This window comes from Amphiura filiformis, chromosome 12 (genome assembly GCF_039555335.1).
Source record: "Amphiura filiformis chromosome 12, Afil_fr2py, whole genome shotgun sequence".
Lineage (NCBI taxonomy): Eukaryota > Metazoa > Echinodermata > Ophiuroidea > Amphilepidida > Amphiuridae > Amphiura > Amphiura filiformis.
Window position 1 is genome coordinate 34595892 of NC_092639.1, and position 20177 is coordinate 34616068.

At 37.5% G+C, this 20177-nt stretch overlaps 3 protein-coding genes across 3 annotated transcripts in view; 1 reads left to right on the forward strand and 2 right to left on the reverse strand.

The window, feature by feature from the left end:
• LOC140166776 (two pore channel protein 2-like) overlaps nucleotides 1–20177 on the forward strand; it is an 88096-nt gene that overhangs the window by 45653 nt on the left and 22266 nt on the right. The window lies entirely within an intron of this gene.
• On the reverse strand, nucleotides 6736–11028 carry LOC140166113 (uncharacterized). Its single transcript, XM_072189498.1, has 2 exons — nucleotides 10962–11028; nucleotides 6736–9078 (listed from the first exon to the last, which is right to left on the reverse strand). The coding sequence occupies exons 1-2, from the start codon at nucleotides 11014–11016 to the stop codon at nucleotides 7250–7252; spliced, it is 1884 nt and encodes a 627-aa protein (XP_072045599.1). The 5' UTR covers nucleotides 11017–11028; the 3' UTR covers nucleotides 6736–7249.
• LOC140165515 (uncharacterized) lies at nucleotides 14968–16539 on the reverse strand. The gene has a single exon (XM_072188803.1). It carries the CDS (start codon nucleotides 15919–15921, stop codon nucleotides 14968–14970), a length of 954 nt encoding a protein of 317 aa, XP_072044904.1. The 5' UTR covers nucleotides 15922–16539.

Consider the following 20177-nt stretch of genomic DNA (forward strand, 5'->3'; position numbering starts at 1 on the left):
CAGACGCACAGAAACTCAGGCATGTAAAACCTTATGGACAGGGCACAAAACAAATGCGATCATTTCAGACAGAATGTCAAAATAAATGCTCCAAGAACTATATCAGATCGTTTACTCTGAATACCAATCTACCAATCTGTTGAAACATTGTGCAAGTCAAGGCTCTGCGAATGAAATAGTGTGACAATTGACTCCACTTGCGAAAGAATCTCTCCCTTATATCAGTGGGGGATTTCCCCGATCATGCATTAATGTTTACTACTGATGATCGTTTTATCGGGAGTTTTATACCATAGTAAATCATCATTTAACTAATTTTCATGTCATGCTAAGTAAAAATGGAGTTTCCTCAACACAAAAAAAGTCAACTTTGTATTCTTTATTGATGGCAATATAGGATAAAATTGCAGTGAATTAGCGGCACATGGTAAGATTTGGGGTGTTGAATTCTGCACCTTTTACATTAAGAATACACATAAACATAGTCACGTCGTGTGATCATAATTTTTCAGAACTTTGCCAGTTTTGAAGGGGTTGATTCAGGTTTAGGAGGTGAAAGGTCAGAATTAGGGTTAGGACTACGCTTTTCGATAATTAAGGGTTGGCGTTCTGACTAAATAAAAAGCTCCACTAACAATAACATTTATACATGATGGACAAACAAATAGGACTGGATTGTAAAAAACAACCCCTGAACAAGGACTGGATTGTAAAAAACAACCCCTAGTTTTGGGGTTTACACTCCCATATTTTGGATTTTCTTGAAGTTCAGAGGTTGTGCAATTATGAGGGTAAAATTGGGAGGGGGGGGGGGGGGCAAGAATTTGTTGGCAGCCGGGGGCAATTTTGGCAAGTCAAAGGAGGGGGGGGGCAAGTGCAAGTGATTTTGAGCACACATTCATGGGGCATGTTTTAAACTAAATGCTCGAAACAAACTTGAGAAATAGTAGGCTTTAATATGGAAACTTACATTTTCCTGCTTGCGACGAATACAATTTTTAGCAGGCCGGATGCAAGCAATATTTACCTTTTTTTTTAGCAGTTTGAAATTTTACCCCTGGGAGGCTCTCATAATTATTGCACGCTGTATTTTGTGATGTAAAATGCATAATACAACCCCATGTCCAGCATATCGTAACCTCTAATATTAGTGGGTGATGTTTCCATAGTTGGACTCGGACCCCTTAAAATTCCCATTGGACCCCTTAAATTTGACTTTTGGAGGGCTGAATGAGTCCAACAAAAATCACTCGGACCCCTTAAATTTTGAAGCCAGCGCTACCCCTGTTAATGAGGTTATGAATGTACAATAAGTATTACTCATAACTCGCTCAAAGTTTTGCTGTTGCAAAGGAAAATAAACATATTTACAGTTTACTATATTGGCGATGTTCAGTGTAGTACTGTTTCAACTCTGGCAGTGGCAAAGCATCCCTGGCAATAAACCAATTGCAGTCCAGTCACCATCCTAGCAGGCTCGGTGGCTGCTTCATAGCAATGCGTATTTGAAGGCATCGCAATCAGAGGAACCAAGTCAGTTCTAGTTCAGGGTTACTGGACAGTTATTAGTTCAAATTAATGCTACTACAGCCTGTTGCAAAGATCCTTTTCAGTTTTTATCCCACCTTGTACATTCGCTTAAATTATAGACTGCATCACACAATTGATCTGTGAATGAGGTGCCGATGTGATTATGATGTGATTCAATTAGCCAATCAGAAGCAGACTTCATGTTTACACCATAAATTGTGCCAAAATAAAAACTGTGAAGGAATTTTGCAAAAGATAATAGTCTAAGAAAAAACAACCATTTAGTGTTTCCACTGAGCAATGGGCTATTCCATTTCACATGCCCCTATGGAAGACATGACCTTAATCTTCCACACAGGGAGTGTAGATTTCAAATGGAGTCACCCATTCAGGTAACCCCGATTTGAAATTCACTCTTGCTGCAGATTAAGGTTATATCTTCTATCAGGGGGTGTATGGATTTCATCTGGAATAGCTCAATATAATACAGGATTTTAATCTGCATGTAAGTAAATAGTCAAAGTTCTTGTACTTGCACCACCGATATTGCAAACTGTTCTTATTCATGTTTCATATAACACAACTTGGTGTGTATTCCCGGTGTATATGATAATGTTCTTCTCATCAGCGACTGTTAAGAAGCCATCGCTAGTTATCGCTACATCAAATGGGTGGTACAAGTCCTTGACCAATGTACCCACTAGCTGTCCTGTTTTACAACAATACTGTTTTACCATACCGGTGTTATACAAAATTGTTCCTGGGGTTGAACTGGTTTCACTCTTCACAACAAGAATAGTGTCGCTTTTCTTCAAGTAACACATGCCTAGCGCTTCAGAGACGTCCATAGTTAGAATGGAACTTTCCGTTGCCATGTCGACAAGTTCAATTTTCCCGCTTCTAAAATGACTGATAGCAACACGGGAGCCATAGAGTGCCTCGATTCGAGCCGGTTTCGCTTTTCACGCCAGCATCTGTCCGCAAGACTTTCCCTTCGCTGTCATGTTCGGTGACGACAAATCGCTTGATATCACCCATCAGTATTCGACCATCAACCGTGAGTCGTCACACAACAGATACCGTCTGTTTCACAAGGGCGTATAGTTCTCTCATACTTCCCTTGCGAGGTGTAAACTTCAACCCCAGTGTGTCGTGCTACTAGATACACATAGTTACTCTTGGATGATGTCCCCGCTTGCTCCTTCGACTTTTTGGATAAGGAACCTTTTTTCTTGGGTGGGGTGATAAGTAAAACAGCTACATCTGCTGGCCTCATAAGATTCTTCTCTAAAAGTTCAAGCCGAGTTTTCTTTTTGTAATTGCCTTTCTGTTTCTCGAATACCGTAGAACGATTGCTTGCTTGAAATCGCAGACAGCCAGCAAACCATCTGGTGTGCGTGTAATAGCTTGGGCCTGCTCAAAATTACCAAACTATAAGCTTTGATGGGGTGCTCAATGTTTAAACTAACACTTTCAACAGTAGCTGATTTTTTGCCAGTTTCAGATGAGTTTTTGTGATGCATTTTTAGTCTTGATGGGCTTGTTGGGCTTACTTGATGAGGACTGTCCTGTGTTGGTGGTTCTGGTAGTGGTCGCCCGATTAGATTAGATGGTTTCTTTTGCTTAGGTTCTAGATAATACGTATGTTCAATATGTGAATCTGCGTCGGTGTCATCCATCTGCTGCACTGTAGAGTGCTGCGTGGTATTACGCATTTCAACGTAATCATCATGTTCAGGATCAGAAGATGAAGGTGTGTTTTGGATGCTAAGTCCAGACATTCTTTTCATCGCTTCTTCCGCCAGTGACTTCTGTTGCGTCTGCTGTTTATGTAATGAATATTCATGATGCGCCTTGGCAAGATTCCACAAGTGTAGATTAGTCTTCAGCTGTTTAATTTGCTCCTTTGTGATGTAGGCAACTGTGCGACATTCAGGACAGTTAAGTTGGCAGACATCGGCTATCACGGAGTCGCTCTGCTAGCATTTCGAGGCACGGCAGACAGCTTATGTGAGAGCAGTGCGGCAGTTCCTTTGGTATGTGTGGCCCAACGAAAAGGTTCTTGCAGACTGGACATTGTAAAGTGTTCTCTAAAGTGGCATAGAACGCAGTGGCCATGATGATATCAGTGATCTTACCCCTGCAAAGGAGATGATCACTGTACGGCTTGAAGATGGTACTCCTTAGTGAAATATCAAGAAAGGTTCAGTTTTTGGAAAGAATTAGTTTTGTTCAATATGTGTAGGTGGTAAGCTTACACTTCTTAGCTTTGAATGTGACTTGCTATGATATCTTAATCTCAGTACTTCAATGTAGACAATGCTGTCGGAGAATGTTTGATGCTGATAAAGGTGCATTCAAGTGATAAAATCTGCAGTTTGCGGACTGATATGAGCAGGTCATATCTGTCAATTTATCAATACACAGAGTCTATTTTTAGAATGATGTGCCACGCTCACACTGTCACGTTATTTTAAGATTACACCAAGTTGTGTTCTCATGAGAACTGACACCAAGTTGTGAATTTTACCATGTTTATTCTAGCGAAAAGTAGCAATTGAATAGGCCCAGGTGAATATAGGACTCCGTTCTGAACTTAACTTTGCACAAAAATTAAACCAAACTTCATTTACACTCAGCCAGATTGTATTCAAGTTCCATGAATTCAGAAAAGTTGAAGAATTTTGCCCATTTGTCTGGTCTGTGTCATTCATTAGTTTAGCAATATGAATTTGAACCCTTGTTCAATTATATATGTGAAAAAATTATACTATTGATGATTGACTTAAATTCAGTTTAAATAATGATGGCATCCCGGATAGCATTTTGCTTTTTTGATTATGATTAATTGTGACTGTACCTGATTGCAGATGTAATCCTAAACTCTAACCCTAATAATGATTCTATAACCCATGCAATAAGCCCTAACTTTAACCTTACCTCGAACCTCATCCAACTCGGAACCCAAAACAACAAATAAACCATAATTTGAAATGCAGAGTGCATCTTCGTGGTCTGATACACCAAGTGAAATCTTAACGCAACTGAAAACCCAAGGGCTTGACCACCATATGAACACAACTAAAATTTCCCAATATGATTTCATGCACGACAATAGAAAGATGCCAAAGTTCATCAGGAGATGATGTCTGATTTGTTTGCATGCTGCTTGAAAATATAGGCCTACTTGAAATATTTTATAGATTAGAAAAACAGGAAGAGCGGAGACTGTTTGTTTGAATTCAGATGATAAGATTTGCAATATTTTAAGAGGGGAAATCCCCAAATTTGGATAATTAAATGATGTCATTCAAAATATTAGCCATATTTTGTTTTTGTTTTCCCAAGGTAATTTCAGGATGGAAAAACATTAAAGTTTGTTCTAACAAGTGCAAGTTTGTGATTTTCTTTTTTGGTGATAAAAGGGGCAAGGGAAAAACACAACACTCTGAAGGGAGAAACTAAAATCAAAAACTGTCAAAATTTAGGGAATTCAAAAATATAAGAATTTTACAATTCTTATAAGACTCATGAAATAGGTGGGAAAATACCTTTCTTAGTTATGATCAATTTAAAGATTTAAATGAATAGACCTGATTGATTTGACACAGGAGCTATTTTCCTGCAAGGGTGTTGTATCTGAGGCAGCTACCTTAACCCTAACCGCCTTTCAAGATGTATACAGATATCAAGGAAATCAAAATAGGAAGGGAAACATTGGAACAGGTCAGTGGCGGCGCATGGGGGGGGCAAATGCCCCAGTCAGAACTCTTGCCCCCCCTGTTGCCCCCCCCCAGAAAAACCCCAAAATTACTAAAATGTACACTTTTTGCGGTAATTTTTCACAAAATTTTTTGATTTTGTCCCTCCCCCCTTGAAATTCACTTTGTCCCCCTAATGCCCCTCCGAAAAAATTTCTGGCGCCGCCACTAGAACAGGTAACCAACTACAGATACCTAGGACAAGAGATTTAGCCAGATGGGAACCAGCCGCAGGAAATATAGAGAACAACACAAGCAGCATGGGCAGCTTTCAGCAGATACAAAAGTACATTAACAGAAACATGGAAAGGATGATGCTGAGATACCGTAAAACCTCATCTACAAGCATGTAGAGTGCTTTTGATGAAAGATAATAATCCAGGTACCATGCATAGACAAAATTATAAATTAATGGAGCTTGAGCGAATAAATTACCAACAATTACGATTGTAAGACCAATCTATTGTATTAGCATGTTTACGACTGTTTTGTATTAATTTAGCTTTCATCAAAAACACTCTCTATGCGTGTAGATGAGATTTTACGAACGCCAGTTGTGTGTTGTGTCAATGCACACAGTTGAGGAGCGTTTACACAGGCGTGTAAAGACACTCGCGTCCATGTGATTATTTTGCAAACATTTCCGATGCCCATTCACATGATATGAAAAGGTCTATTGAATCAGCTCTTAGCAGAGTGGCAACCATTAAATCATGAGCAAGGAAAAGAGGAAGATTTTGAGTTAGATGGCAAGATGAGGTAGTTAGCTACTTGGGAACAGCAGCCTGGACAGGAATTGCAGGAAACAGAAGAAATTGGCAGAATTTAGGCACGGTTGTTTTATGTATATAGAATTGGCTTCATTATTAACTAAATGCAAACTATAGATGGCGCTATTTATCCTAAATCATATTTCTTTATTTGCAAGGAATAGGTGATTAATACTGCCATTAAAACAGTTGAAATAGGTGAAAAAACAACGAGTAATTTCCAGTAACTAAATAGCGCCACCAATTTTGTCATTAATAGATACATTTTATATCCGAAAAAGCTATAAAAATGCTATAAAAGGGAATAGTTTTGTAAAACAGGGGAAATTAAAGTTGAGAATGACTCAAAAGTATCTGTGTACATTAGCATGATATCACATTTAGCTGTTTAAGCCTAAAAGTCGGTTGTACACGATGTTTTGTTTGAAAAACTTATAAATGATCCATTCAAACAACTGTGGTATAGGAGAGGTCTTTGCGCAGCAGTGGGATGATATTGGCTGATGATGATGATAATATGAAATTGGTTAATTTCTTTCAAACCTGATTTTTTTGGCATATTTGTAATGTTTACACATGTCCCAACTTACACCTAACTGGAATCAGCCAAATTTGTTGTATTTATAGGCCAACAGAGCAATTTGGACATCATAATTATGGTTTTTCTGCTCTATGTATATTTTCATGTTGATTCTTGTTGCCCATTTCACTGAATGACTTGCTACAGTAGCTGCATATATAGGGCCAAAAAATTGTGGTGTTGCCTACAGCGACCGACCCTAAATCTTGAAAAATCAGGGTCGCAATTTTTTTTAGTGATGATTTTTACAGATTCTGTTCAAAATCACAATGTGTTCCACTTTAAAATGAATGTTTTATTGAAAGGCTAGTCCTAAATTGATTATCTAACAATTATCCAGTACCGTAGTCAAAATTGACAAATGGAAGAAACATTATTTAATATGTGGTATTTTTAACAATTGAAGGTTAAAAAAATGGACTGACTGAACAAATGGCCATTCTGATTTTTCCCATTTAAGGACATCATAACAATTGTTTTTTGCCTAGGATGTTTCTCCTCTACGTATCTTTACATGTTGGTTCTTGTGGCCTATACATGTCTGAGTGAAGTACTACATTTATGAGGTTTTTCTCAGGTCTGTATGTATCTTTTCATGTTGATTCTTGTTACCCATTGACATGTTGACTGAAGGACTTGTTGCAGTAGCTACATTTATGAGGTTTTTCTGCTGTATGTGTCTTTTCATGTTGATTCTTGTGGCCCATTTGGCTGAAGGACTTGTTACAGTAGCTACATTTATAAGGTTTTTTTCCTGTATGCATCTTTTCATGTCGATTCTTGTTACCCATTTGACTGAAGGGCTTGTTACAGTAGCTACATTTATAAGGTTTTTTTCCTGTATGTATCTTTTCATGTTGATTCTTGTTACCCATTTGACTGAAGGACTTGTTACAGTAGCTACATGTATGATGTTTTTCTCCTCTATGTGTCTTTTCATGTTTATTCTTGTTGCTCGTTTGGCTGAAGGACTTGTTGCAGTAGCTACATTTATGAGGTTTTTCTCCTCTATGTGTCTTTTCATGTTTATTCTTGTTGCTCGTTTGGCTGAAGGACTTGTTACAGTAGCTACAATTATGTGGTTTTTCTCCTCTATGTATCTTTTCATGTTTATTCGTGTTGCTCATTTGGCTGAAGGACTTGTTGCAATAGCTACATTTATGAGGTTTTTCTCCTCTATGTATAATCTTTTCATGTTGATTCTTGGTGGTCATATAACTGAAGGACTTGTTGCAGTGGCTACATTTATAAGGTTTTTCGCCTCTATGTACAATCTTTTCATGTTGATTCTTGGTGCTCATATAACTGAAGGACTTGTTGCAGTAGCTACATTTATAAGGTTTTTCTCCTCTATGTACAATCTTTTCATGTTGATTCTTGGTGCACATATAACTGAAGGACTTGTTGCAGTAGCTACATTTATAAGGTTTTTCTCCTGTATGTATCTTTTCATGTTTATTCTTGTTGCTTATTTGGTTGAAGGACTTGTTACAGTAGCTACATGTATAAGGTTTTTCTCCTCTATGTATCGTTTCATGTCGATTCTTTTTACCTAAATTACTGAATGACTTGTTACAGTAGCTACATTTATGAGGTTTTTCTCCTGTATGTATCTTTTCATGTTGATTCTTGGTGCTCATTTCACTGAATGACTTGTTACAGTAGCTACATTTATGAGGTTTTTCTCCTGTATGTATCTTTTCATGTCGATTCTTGGTGCTCATTTGACTGAATGACTTGTTACAGTAGCTACATTTATGAGGTTTTACTCCTACATGTATATGTAACTTTTCGTGTCGATTCCTGTTGCTCATGTCACTGAAGGACTTGTTACAGTAGATACAGTTATAGGGTTTTTCTCCTCTATGTACCTTTTCATGCTTATTCTTGTTGCTCATGTCATTAAAGGATTTGTTACAGTAGCTACAGTTATGTACCATACTATGCTTACCAACATTTCCACAATAATTGAAAGATTTGTCATGATTTGTGGATTTTTGATTCTTAATTACATGCCTTTTGCTTTCCAACTCTACTGAGGAAGATCTTTTGCTTTTATTACTCACTCTTGGTTTGCCTTTCGCCACATGCCTTTTTTGGTTTTGGTTTTCTTGAAAGGGGGCACATCTTTCTGTGATTGGAAGAAAAAGCGTATTCATCATGGTTGCCTGCATTTGAGTTTTATCATCTTTTGGTTCGTTTTTCTTAGCACAAATTGTCCTCGGATCATACTTCTGTTTCCTCCTTGGGAGAGTAGCACATCTTGCCTTGGGTGGTAAATGAGGATTGCTATACCAGTATGGTGTTATTGTCAACTTGTGATGACGAAGATGAGATAAATAACGAGGGATGCTGTTGATGAACCTCCTCTTACAGTACTTGCAAACAGGGTCATTCAGTAAATCCCACTGCCGTTTTGGTCGGTTTGCCATTATATCTGTGTAAGATAGAAAAATAATTTAAAACAATTTCCAAAGTAATGTAATCGGGGGGTGGGGGGGGGGTTCTCGCTGGTTAAAGGTATACGGGCATGTGCCACTTTTTTGGATATCTTTTCAGCCATTTTGGTATATCGATGGGTTGGTTTTCAGTGCAGAACAATGGGCTGAATTGGGGGTATTTGAGCAAGAGTGCCCTTAAAAGTGCCCAATTATGGCTTTGCTGCTTTTTGTGAAAAATTGGTATACTGATGGGTTGCAAAAATAAGGTATAGAGAAAGTCACGGTCAGCATCAGAAAGTCTGTGTGGCATATCTGCATACCAAATTTATCAAAGACCCCCCCCCATGTTATATGGCACTCTGTCAGTTTTTGTTTCCAATTCCATTTCCAACCACTTTTCATATACCCAGTTTATCCCTTACTACCAAGTGTCTTGAATAGCTATTGTAGCGCACCAACCCTGTGGCTAAGAAGCTAGGAAATAGTTCCCAATATCTCATACCCTCGTTCGTATGCCAGTATCAAATCCTGCCCCACATGACAAGGACAATTTAGCCCACTTAATCTTGCAATGAGACTGTACAGTGTATGAAAATTTTAGCCTCATTTTATAATCATGTTTACTATCGGATTCTAGCCGTCACCTGATTATAAACATGCTTTACTGATTGGTGAACAATTGTTTACCAAGTAATAAGACTGGGCATATAGGAAAATACACTGGATGTTTCACCATAGCCAATTTACTGCCTAAAGGCGGGGCCAAATAAAACAGTTCCTATTCTTGAACATGATTTAAGCAGTAACCTCTATGCTTCATAGAATTTGAATAAATACAATAAGCCAAATAATTAAGGTACAAGTTACGTTCACACCCTGTATATCCTAAAAAAGGCAGGTATGTCATAATTTGAACCAACAGCCAATAGCTGCATGTTTTAGCTTGAATTTAAGACCTCATTCGTTGAGATTATTCGAGAAATAAAAACACGGCAATCCAAAATCCCAAGGAAGATGCAAATTTGCCACATTGCATGCCCTATTGATTTGTACACAAGACCTAACATTAAGTGCTGCCATCATTTTAAAAAAAATTGGAAAGAAATTTAAAAAAAATTGTGGATTTGGAGAGTCCCTCGACCTAGAGCGAAGTACTGCAATCATTTGTGGTTGATTTTAAAAAAATGGAAAAAAGTTACCAAAAAATTACTCTTTGTATCCAAATGGGACCGATTTGTGTTCGGCCTAAATTAGGCCATCCAGTTACATCACTACTTCTACAGTGCATTGGTTGTTCACACCAACTTGCAAACATTGGGATGTTAATACTAATGTAGAAGTCCAGACAAAGAAGGCCTTTATTCACTTTCAATAACTTAGGACAATCACATACATGAGACAATGTTGGCATATAAATTTAACAAAAATAAGTCACTGAATAAAGAATCTAATCAAGACCTTTCCATTTTAAAAGAATACTTTAATTAGGTACTTAAGAGTAGATGAGGTATTGTTGGTCGAAGCAACCTAAAAATTGATTTTCATTATCTAGATCAATATATTAGTGAAAATTAACACCTTGATGTTTTGCAAAAGTTCATTCTACAAATCGTATACTTTGCAAACTTGCTTAATTTATTGTTGTTAATTAGTTATGTACATTTTACAAAAGTGTTGTTGTTTTAGCCCTCTTTACAACGTAACTCAAGAACCGCAGTACCTATAAAAGTATATCTGTGATATTTTAATTCTTCTACACGCTCACTATGAATTGAGCAATGCAGTTTTTGCCAAAGCTCACTACCATTCGTAAGATGCTGTGAACTACCAAATCACAACAGTTTAAAATAATTAATAACCTTAAATACAAATTACTCACTCAAAGTTGACTGGAAATCAAAGCAAAATGTTTTAGTCACACCAGTATCATCCATTCATTCCAACAGTCAGAAGCACAGTACTGACCCAGACAGAATCACACACTGGGATAGTTCACTACCCTTACTGAATAGCACAAAAGAAATCTCACTGAATGTAACAAAAGAAATGTTGAAAAGGGTAATTACTGAGGTCATCCGAAAACAGAATAAAAAGGAAGGTCAATGAAGCATTGTAATAATATCGTGTCATAATCGGGTAATTAATGACGAAAAATATACTAGTGTGGACTAGGTCTAAGATGTTAAAAAATCATAAAAGCAAGCCAAGTAGTATGAAATCACCAACATTTGACCATTACAAGTGCAGCTTTTACAGTATGACTCTATGCACGAGTAAAGCAAATAGAAGTTAAATAATAGTCAGAAGAAAATAAACAGCCTGTGGTGTAACAAAAATAAGCTATGTAAAAAATAAACAGGGCGAAAACTGAAAAATAAGCTACATTACGTTTTTAACAAGTACAGACCGTGACAAGAAAAATTATACCATTGCAATTTTGCTTTTCAGAAAATAAAAACAAGAGATTATGGTAACAATGTTAATTGCAGTAACACCTTGGCTAACAGAAAAACTTTATTTGGTTTCTTTACTAGTTCGGGATCAAATGCTATGCTCAATTAACTAAATCATCAAAAAACAAGTTGGGCCACTTTCGACATATTCGCGCATTTCAAGCTAGCATTGCGTAAAATTAACCTTCATAATTATAATTAATAAATTAATTTTACCTTGACAGTCACGGAGGGGGGTCCTTTAGAACGTTCCAATGAGTCGAATATAGCCCAAGCTAGAGTGAACACGATAATGCGATTGATTTTCTTACACATAAAAATATGGCCAATTCAGAAAATCTTGTTTGTCGAATAGGGCCTATTATATACCTCATCTAAAGATTCTCTCCATCTGATTGGTTAAAAGCGCGGGCATAGTTTTGACTTTGCCCACAAAATTAACTATGCCCTGGTCATAGTTCTGCATGTGCTTTCCAGCGTAAAATGATATTATGCACACGTTAATTTTTTCGCGTGTTTGTTTGTTTTATTTCTTCTTTTGCCTGGGTTACTTTTGCTATAATTACACGGAAATCGCAGCTTGTAATCTGTGCTGTTCGCATTAAAACTATTAATTTCTCTTCCCAAAATCGATGCTTTTAACCAAACAGAATCTCAAAAGAATCTTAAGATTTGGTATATAAAATAAATCTTGACTGCATTTTATTCGGGGCATGGTTAAAATTATAGGCCCGCGATGATCTCAATAGTCATGGTTTTGAGATCACCTTGGGCCTATAATTTTAACCATGCCCCTCATAGCAGTCAATATTTGTATACTATAGACAATTACATTTTGTTGGCTGCTGAGCTATATCTTTTCACTAATTATAGATACATGTACTTCATAACGTATTCCCATGTTGAAAGTAACGCCCCAGTTGCTTTTTGGCAACGGGGAAGGAAAGAAGGAGGAAAGAAAGAAAGAAGAAGAGAAAACTTTTCTCGGGTGCGGTTTCGAAACCCCCAACCCTTCGGGTGCCATGCCCATACACAGGCATACCTTGCCATGGGGGTGTAGCTTGCCCGGCCAAGCTTTCCTTCACCATGACTGTTCGCATGATGACGCAATGGCATCACGTGGGATACCTGCTTGTGCCTACGCTTTCTGAATTGAGGTTTTTAGATGTTTGGTACGGTTAGGGTTAAAGAGAACACAAATAGGCACACAGTTTAGACAATTGAATGAAGACAATTTATTTGTGCTAGGATTTCATTTGATATAACTATTTTTTATTTTAATATATACCTCATACCTAATCAAGAACATAAGAAAATATTACAAAGGCCATAAATATACACACTTATGCATAGGGAGACAAACATGATAAAGTTAATTTGTTCTATTCATTCTGGATCGTTAACATTTCGATCATATGTGATCGCAGCCTAAGCAAAGCACAGTAATGCACAGGATGGATAATGAGCTGTGAACATCATTGCAAACCTGATCGACAACTGTTGAACAAAAGACAGACACAAACATCATGCACTCACACCCAACTCATCATTCATATCCACAGTGTTGGGTGGTTGGGATTGATAGTTGATTCCGGGGTGTGCACATCATCAATTATTTGGTGGATATGCACCCCCAGAATTTGGAGATGGTGGCTTTGGGAGCTAATGGTGTAAGTACTGGTAAAAAGGGGTCTCAGAATTTTTAGCTAAATTTTTTTTAGCAGCAGCAGTGTTTTTTTGGTTCTAACCTTGAATAACAAGTAATTTAGGATCTATAACTACTTGTTCTTATTTTTTTCAAAAAATAAACAAAATTAAAACCAAATTATTTTTTGTTTCTTTTTTTTCTAGAAATCTTTTTTTTTTTTTTTGGAAAATCGAGGTGCGTTTTTTGGCTTTCAAAATTGTGTCTTCTCCGGTGCCTAAAATAGTATTTTAGAGCCAAAATGATCAAAATCAGGGTTCTTTCAGTGGTCTATTTTGGTTGATTTCAGGGCTCTTATGGAGCTGCACGGTCTAAACACAGAGTCTTTTCCAGGGAAGCATACCTGTATAGTATGGTCATTTATGTTAAGTGCCTCCTCCCCCAGAGTTGGTTGATTTCAGGGCTCTTATGGAGCTGTGCGGTCCAAACACAGAGTCTTTTCCAGGGAAGCATACCTGTATGGTGATTTATGTTAAGTGCCCCCTCCCCCAGAGTTGGTTGCGAGTGATTGTTGACATTTACTAATGACATTCCAGGCAGGCTTAGGCGATATTTAGATTAATCGAAAATAATCGATTATTTTTTTTAATCGGGTACTCAATTATTTAAAAACACCATAATCGAAATATCGAGATTTAGATTTTATCGAAAATAATCGACTGTTTTTCTAAGCAAATAGATTATTAAAGCAGTTTTTTTGAACTGATAGGTGGTTTTTAATGTAGTTGCATCTTTATAGGTGATTAAAAGCTGAAACTAAAACCAGAATAACAAGTGAAACAACTGTTAAACACATCTTCCCCATTTAAAATGCACAGCAATGTTTAATAGTGGGATTCTATACAACAAATGATGCTCAACCTATTACAGTCACGCGATGTTCAATACATCGAAAATAATCGATTAAAAAAAAAATTAATCAAAATCGATTGTTTTTAACAATCACCTGAGCCTAATTCCAGGAGACCTATGAGCTACTATATTTGATTGCCTATATATATATTGAAACTATTTTTATGTCTTATGCAATGTAAGCGAATGTATGTTTAACATGACTGTGCCCTAAAATGATGATGATGCTAATTGACGATGATTATGATGATGGTGGCGACGATGATGATGTGATGATAATGATGATGATAAGGCAAAAAAAAAAGATTGTTTGCTTGTCCTCCACCGACCGACCGTAATCTAGAAAATCTGGAAGTAAGTTTTTGTTTTGTTTTACTGTACAAATGAATATTCCAGAATTTATTTTTTCTTTCAACATTTTGAAGTGGTATCAGTAGCAAAATATCCCAATTCACAACTATATAATATATATATACCACAGATAGCAGTGTTGATTTATGTACCACATCTGTGGGAGTTTTGATGGACTGTTCCAGTAGAATCTACCATATTAAAAGATTGTCAATAATTAGCAGACTGTCGTTTTTAGAATGTTAGGAGAATATCTAAACTATTTTGTATGTGTCATGCGATTTAAATTAGTCAAAATTAAGTGACCGTTCCCTAAATTCTAAGTTTTGCTCAAATTATTTTACTGGTTCAGAAGTTCTGATCCAAATGTGAAGCATATAACATCATTTTTAGAATGGCTAAGTATTGCCAACCAAAGCGATGGTGCAATAACATAAAACAAGAACTGGTGATGGTCAAACAATTTTTGTATATTTTGTATATATAAAAAAAAAAAAAAATAAGCACCCACCTAAATTGACTTATTACTTTAAACTGCTTAATGGAATTAATTTACAGTAGCTACATTTATGAGGTTTTTCTCCTGTGTGTATCTTTTCATGTTGATTCTTGGTGCTCATTTGACTGAAGGACTTGTTACAGTAGCTACATTTATGAGGGTTTTCTCCTCTATGTATCTTTTCATGTTGATTCTTGTTGCCCATTTGACTGAAGGACTTGTTACAGTAGCTACATTTATGAGGGTTTTCTCCTATATGCATCATTTCATGTCGGTTCTTGTTGCCCATTTGACTGAAGGACTTGTTGCAGTAGCTACATTTATGAGGTTTTTCTCCTCTATGTATCTTTTCATGTTGATTCTTGTGGCCCATTTGACTGAAAGACTTGTTGCAGTAGCTACATGTATAAGGTTTTTCTCCTGTATGTGTCTTTTCATGTACATTCTTGTCACCCATTCGACTGAATGATTTGTTACAGCAGCTACATTTATGAGGTTTTTCTCCTCTGTGTACCTTTTCATGTTGATTCTTGTTGCTCATTTGACGGAAAGACTTGTTGCAGTAGCTACATTTATGAGGTTTTTCTGCTCTATGTATCTTTTCTGCTCTATGTATCTTTTCGTGTCGATTCTTGCCACAGCTTTGAGTGAAGGACTTGTTACAGTAGCTACATTTATAAGGTTTTTCCCCTCTATGTATCTTTTCATGTCGATTCTTGTTGCCCAGTACACTGAAGAACTTGTTACAGTAGCTACATGTATAAGGTTTTTCTCCTCTATGTAGCTTTTCATGTTGATTCTTGGTGCCTATACGACTGAAGGACTTGTTGCAGTAGCTACATTTATGAGGTTTTTCTGCTGTATGTGTCTTTTCATGTTGATTCTTGTGGCCCATTTGGTTGAAGGACTTGTTGCAGTAGCTGCATTCATACGGTTTTTCTCCAGTATGTATTTTTTCATGTTGATTCTTGCTGCTCATTTGACTGAAGGAATTATTACAGTAGCTACATTTATAAGGTTTTTCTCTCTATGTATCTTTTCATGTCGATTCTTGGTGCTCTTTTGACTGAAGGACTTATTACAGTAGCTACATTTATGAGGTTTTACTCCTATATGTAACTTTTCATGTCTAATCCTGTTGCTCAAATGACTGAAGGACTTGTTGCAGTAGCTACATGTATATGGTTTTTCTCCTCTATGTATCTTTTCATGTCGATTCTTTTTACTCATATGACTGAAGGATTTGTTAGGGTTATTTTTCTTATTTAGCATGTTTTTTTGATAAGGGACACATCCTTCTGTGATTGGAAGTAAAGGCGTATTCATCATGGTTGCTTGCATTAGAGTTTTATCATCTTTTGGTTTGTTTTCCTTAACACATGTTGTCCTCAGGTCAGGCTTCTGTTTCCTCCATAGGAGAGTAGTACATCTTGCCTTGGGTGGTAAATGAGGATTGCTATACCAGTATGGTGTTATTGTCAACTTGTGATGACGAAGATGAGATAAGTAACGAGGGATGCTATTGATGAACCTCCTCTTACAATACTTGCAAACAGGATCATTCAGTAAATCCCACTGCCGTTTTGGTCGATTTACCATTATACCTGTTTAAGATAGAAAAATAATTGTGAACATTTCCATAGTAATGTAATATGGCACTATGTAAGTTTTCCATCTAAATGTTTTCACAAAGTGAGATTAAAATTAGAGGGCCATCTATTTGCACACAGATATGACATACCCGCATGTTTAGAACCTCTTCAATACCTATATCAGCCAGGGGTAGCGTTAACCCCCGATCGGGGGTGAATGACCCCCTAAATTTAAAAAATATTAATTTTTCACCCTCCATATATTGGGAATGTGCAAGCTCGGGGGTAAACTCTGACCCTCTACTTTTGGACATTACTCCTACCCCTGACTACACTGCAAAATATTTGTCACCCCTGAGATTTAATTTTCACCCCATGTATTTGGATTTTCTGCAAGCTCGGGAGTGAAAAACACGGGAAAACAACCCCCGACTTTTGGGCCTTAATGCTACCCCTGATATCAGCATGTACCAACTCATAGTCATGAAGCTGTTTTATTTTGCCTCCTTCCGTGTTTCTGCCTGGATGCTGTATCTTGTGAATGGATGGGCGGATTGACTTCAGATTTTCAGGATAGGTGGGTCATGGTCAGAAAATTGTGTTGAAAATATTTCTTGATTATCGTGTAAGTCACCCCATAGCCGGTTAGAGCATCAGATTGTATAATGACAATTTGTACAACAACATATAGGGTCCACAACTTATAAGTTCCCCCCTAAATACTTTTTAAAATAAATCAACAAATATTTCATGAAATGCAAAAGTGTAAAGAGATGTAGCCTTATTTGTTTTACACATATGGACCAAATTATAGCGTGACACGATATTGCGTTCAGTCACAATGGTTCATTATGTAAAAAAAGAGACCGTTTTAAACAGTGTTAAAAGTTGCATCTGAGTCCATAGGCACTAGCGTGTCCAGGGGGGGGCTTTGGGGGCTTCAGCCCCCCGCACGCACAGACCCCGAAAAAAAGAGGAGAAAGAAAGGAAGAAAGAAAAGAAAAGGAAGAAAGAAAGAAAAGGAAAGAAAGGAAGAAGTAAAGGAAAAGGAAACAAAGAAAGCCAATGATAGCCAACGATATTTGAGCCCCCCCCCCCCCCTTCCCCGCTTAATGGATTTAGAGTACCCGGTATGCCGCCATATTACAGGCCTATGATACATCAGAATAGACGTAGGTAATCCAGGGAATGGAGGAGATATGCCTAACATTTTAAGTGGGGTGGCCGAGTATCCTTTTGCCCTGCACCTCCCCCAAAAAATCACATAATTATACCCTTTTTTTCTTGATAATTTGGTGAATTTAGACTAAAAGAGGGCCTGAAATTATGCATTTTTAGTTCACCAAATAGGGGGCCCCCGCCAGGGAGCCAGCCCCATGGACTGCCGCAAACGCTTGGCCTGCCAGTGTTGACAAGCTTCCTAAACCCACGATCCAAAAAGTGTGCATATATGTATATGATCGATGTGATTTATTATAGAGTAGACACTTTCTAATTTTTCTGCGGACTTTTTGGAAACTTATATGGAATGTATTTTGATTTTTTTTCTTCAAAAATGTCTAGTCCAAATCAACCGGTTTTGGCAAAAACAGAGCTGGGTTTTCAATGATATGGGCAAAATTTTAACAAAATATTCTCCCAAAACACATTTGGGTCATCCGGCTGGTATAGAACTACCTATATTGGTATCGTCTCATCGCCTTTTCTAGAAATTTGCGCCTAAAAGTATTTACCAATTTGCATGATTCCAGTTTCAAAAATACAAAAATTTTTAGCTTCTCAGAGGACACATCATATCCCCCTCAGACACCATCGGCGGCGGAACCGGGGAGCAGGGGACAGTGGCCCCTCCACTTTTTTGACCGGGGGCCTGCCCCCCCCCCCCTCCCCCACTTTATCCCATAATCTGCTGTGTGTAACATGTCTATGGCAAGCTAAGCGGCTCAGAACGTGGGACTAGCTACGCGCAGCTTCTTTCTCGTTACGTGCAGCTTATTAACCAATCAGATTCGCGGTTTTAAACACGTGGAGCTGATGTAAACATCCTCTCTCACAAATATTACGTTGTTAATTTTTGTAAATGAAAATATCTGTAGTATATCAGCAAAAAATGGTATAGGTGCTATTAAAGTAATATCTGAACAGAATGACGATTGTTCTATATTTAGGGGCTATCATTTTCTTGGAAGGGGTCCCAAATATAGGGGGTCATATTTTTGGAAAGCAAAATAAGGGGAGGCTTAAATTGATAATAACAAAATGTAGGAGTCATAAGATGTGTTTATTGTATTCAAAAGACTGATTTCAATACAATTTTAGCCTGTCTAGGGGTAAGGTGTCTCGGTGGTGGGAGCCGGGGTTATAACATTTTTGATGCCAAAATAGTGAGGGCCGCAATTTTATTGACGCCGACTTTTTGTAAATTTAGGAACCCCCCTTCCGAAGAAAATGATGACCCATTACTCTCTCCATATTTACACAGTGGCATGTGATATCGCTTTCCCTGCAATATCTTTACACAGCGCTTTACATCAGTAGCAGTTGTTTGACCTTCATATCCCCTGCACGGCTAATAGAGAATACGGTGTAAACTTGGAAACACTAAATAAATATGCTTTGTGTCATTTTAGCCAGGCATTAGCAACATGTTCTCTTGACACGTGCTGTGATTTGGCCTCCTTTACCCGTGCGTTATATATGCTAATTACGTAAATTAATTACAAGATAATAATTGTGAAAGAAGATACCTAAAACTATACTACGCGCAGCTAACGACCCAACCACGTGATTAAATTTGACTATTTTGATTGGTCAAACAGCTGTTCGTAACGAGAAAGAAGCTACGCGTAGCTGTTCCACGCTTTTGGCCCCCTTGGCTTGCCATAGATGTCTGGGTGAACATACATAATCAAATCTCTATTCTAGACCCTTAACATGCTTAAAGAAAGTGTAAAAATGATGCACCAAATGGCTTCAATTGGACCTTCATTTTGCAAATTTTTCCAACTCCCCTGTGTTAATACACAGTGTGTATGGATAAACAAATTCCCTTTTAAGCTTCACCCAACACTAAAAGCAATAATTTATACAATAATAGTGAAAATTTGTCCACGAATGGCTTCAATTTGGGCCTTCATTTAACCCATTTTCAGATTTTTCAAACTAAAATTGTACACAATATAAATAGTGCCAGAATGGTCCACCAAATGGCTTCAATTGGGCCTTCAGTTTGCAAAAGTTTCTCACTTCTGCCCCCCTCACACACACCCCTGCTTTCGCCTTTTTGGTTTCTACTTTGGACACCCGACACTTAATGTTTACAGTAATAATTTATACAGTTAATAATAGTGAGAACTTGTCCACGAATGGCTTTTTAATAGCTTCTTTTCACCAATTTTTGGCTTTTTCAACATCAAATTGTGCACAATAATAATACCAAAATAGTCCACCAAATGGTTTCAATTGGTCCTTCATTTTGCAAAAGTTTCTCACTTCTGAGGGGGGCACAGCCCCCCTCAGACACCCCCCCTACGTCGCACAAGCGCGACGCAATATACTTAGTGCCGCAAACGATTTAGATTCAGCCCCCCTCGGTAACAAATCCTGCACACGCCCATGATAGGAGTCAACTTTCAAACAATAC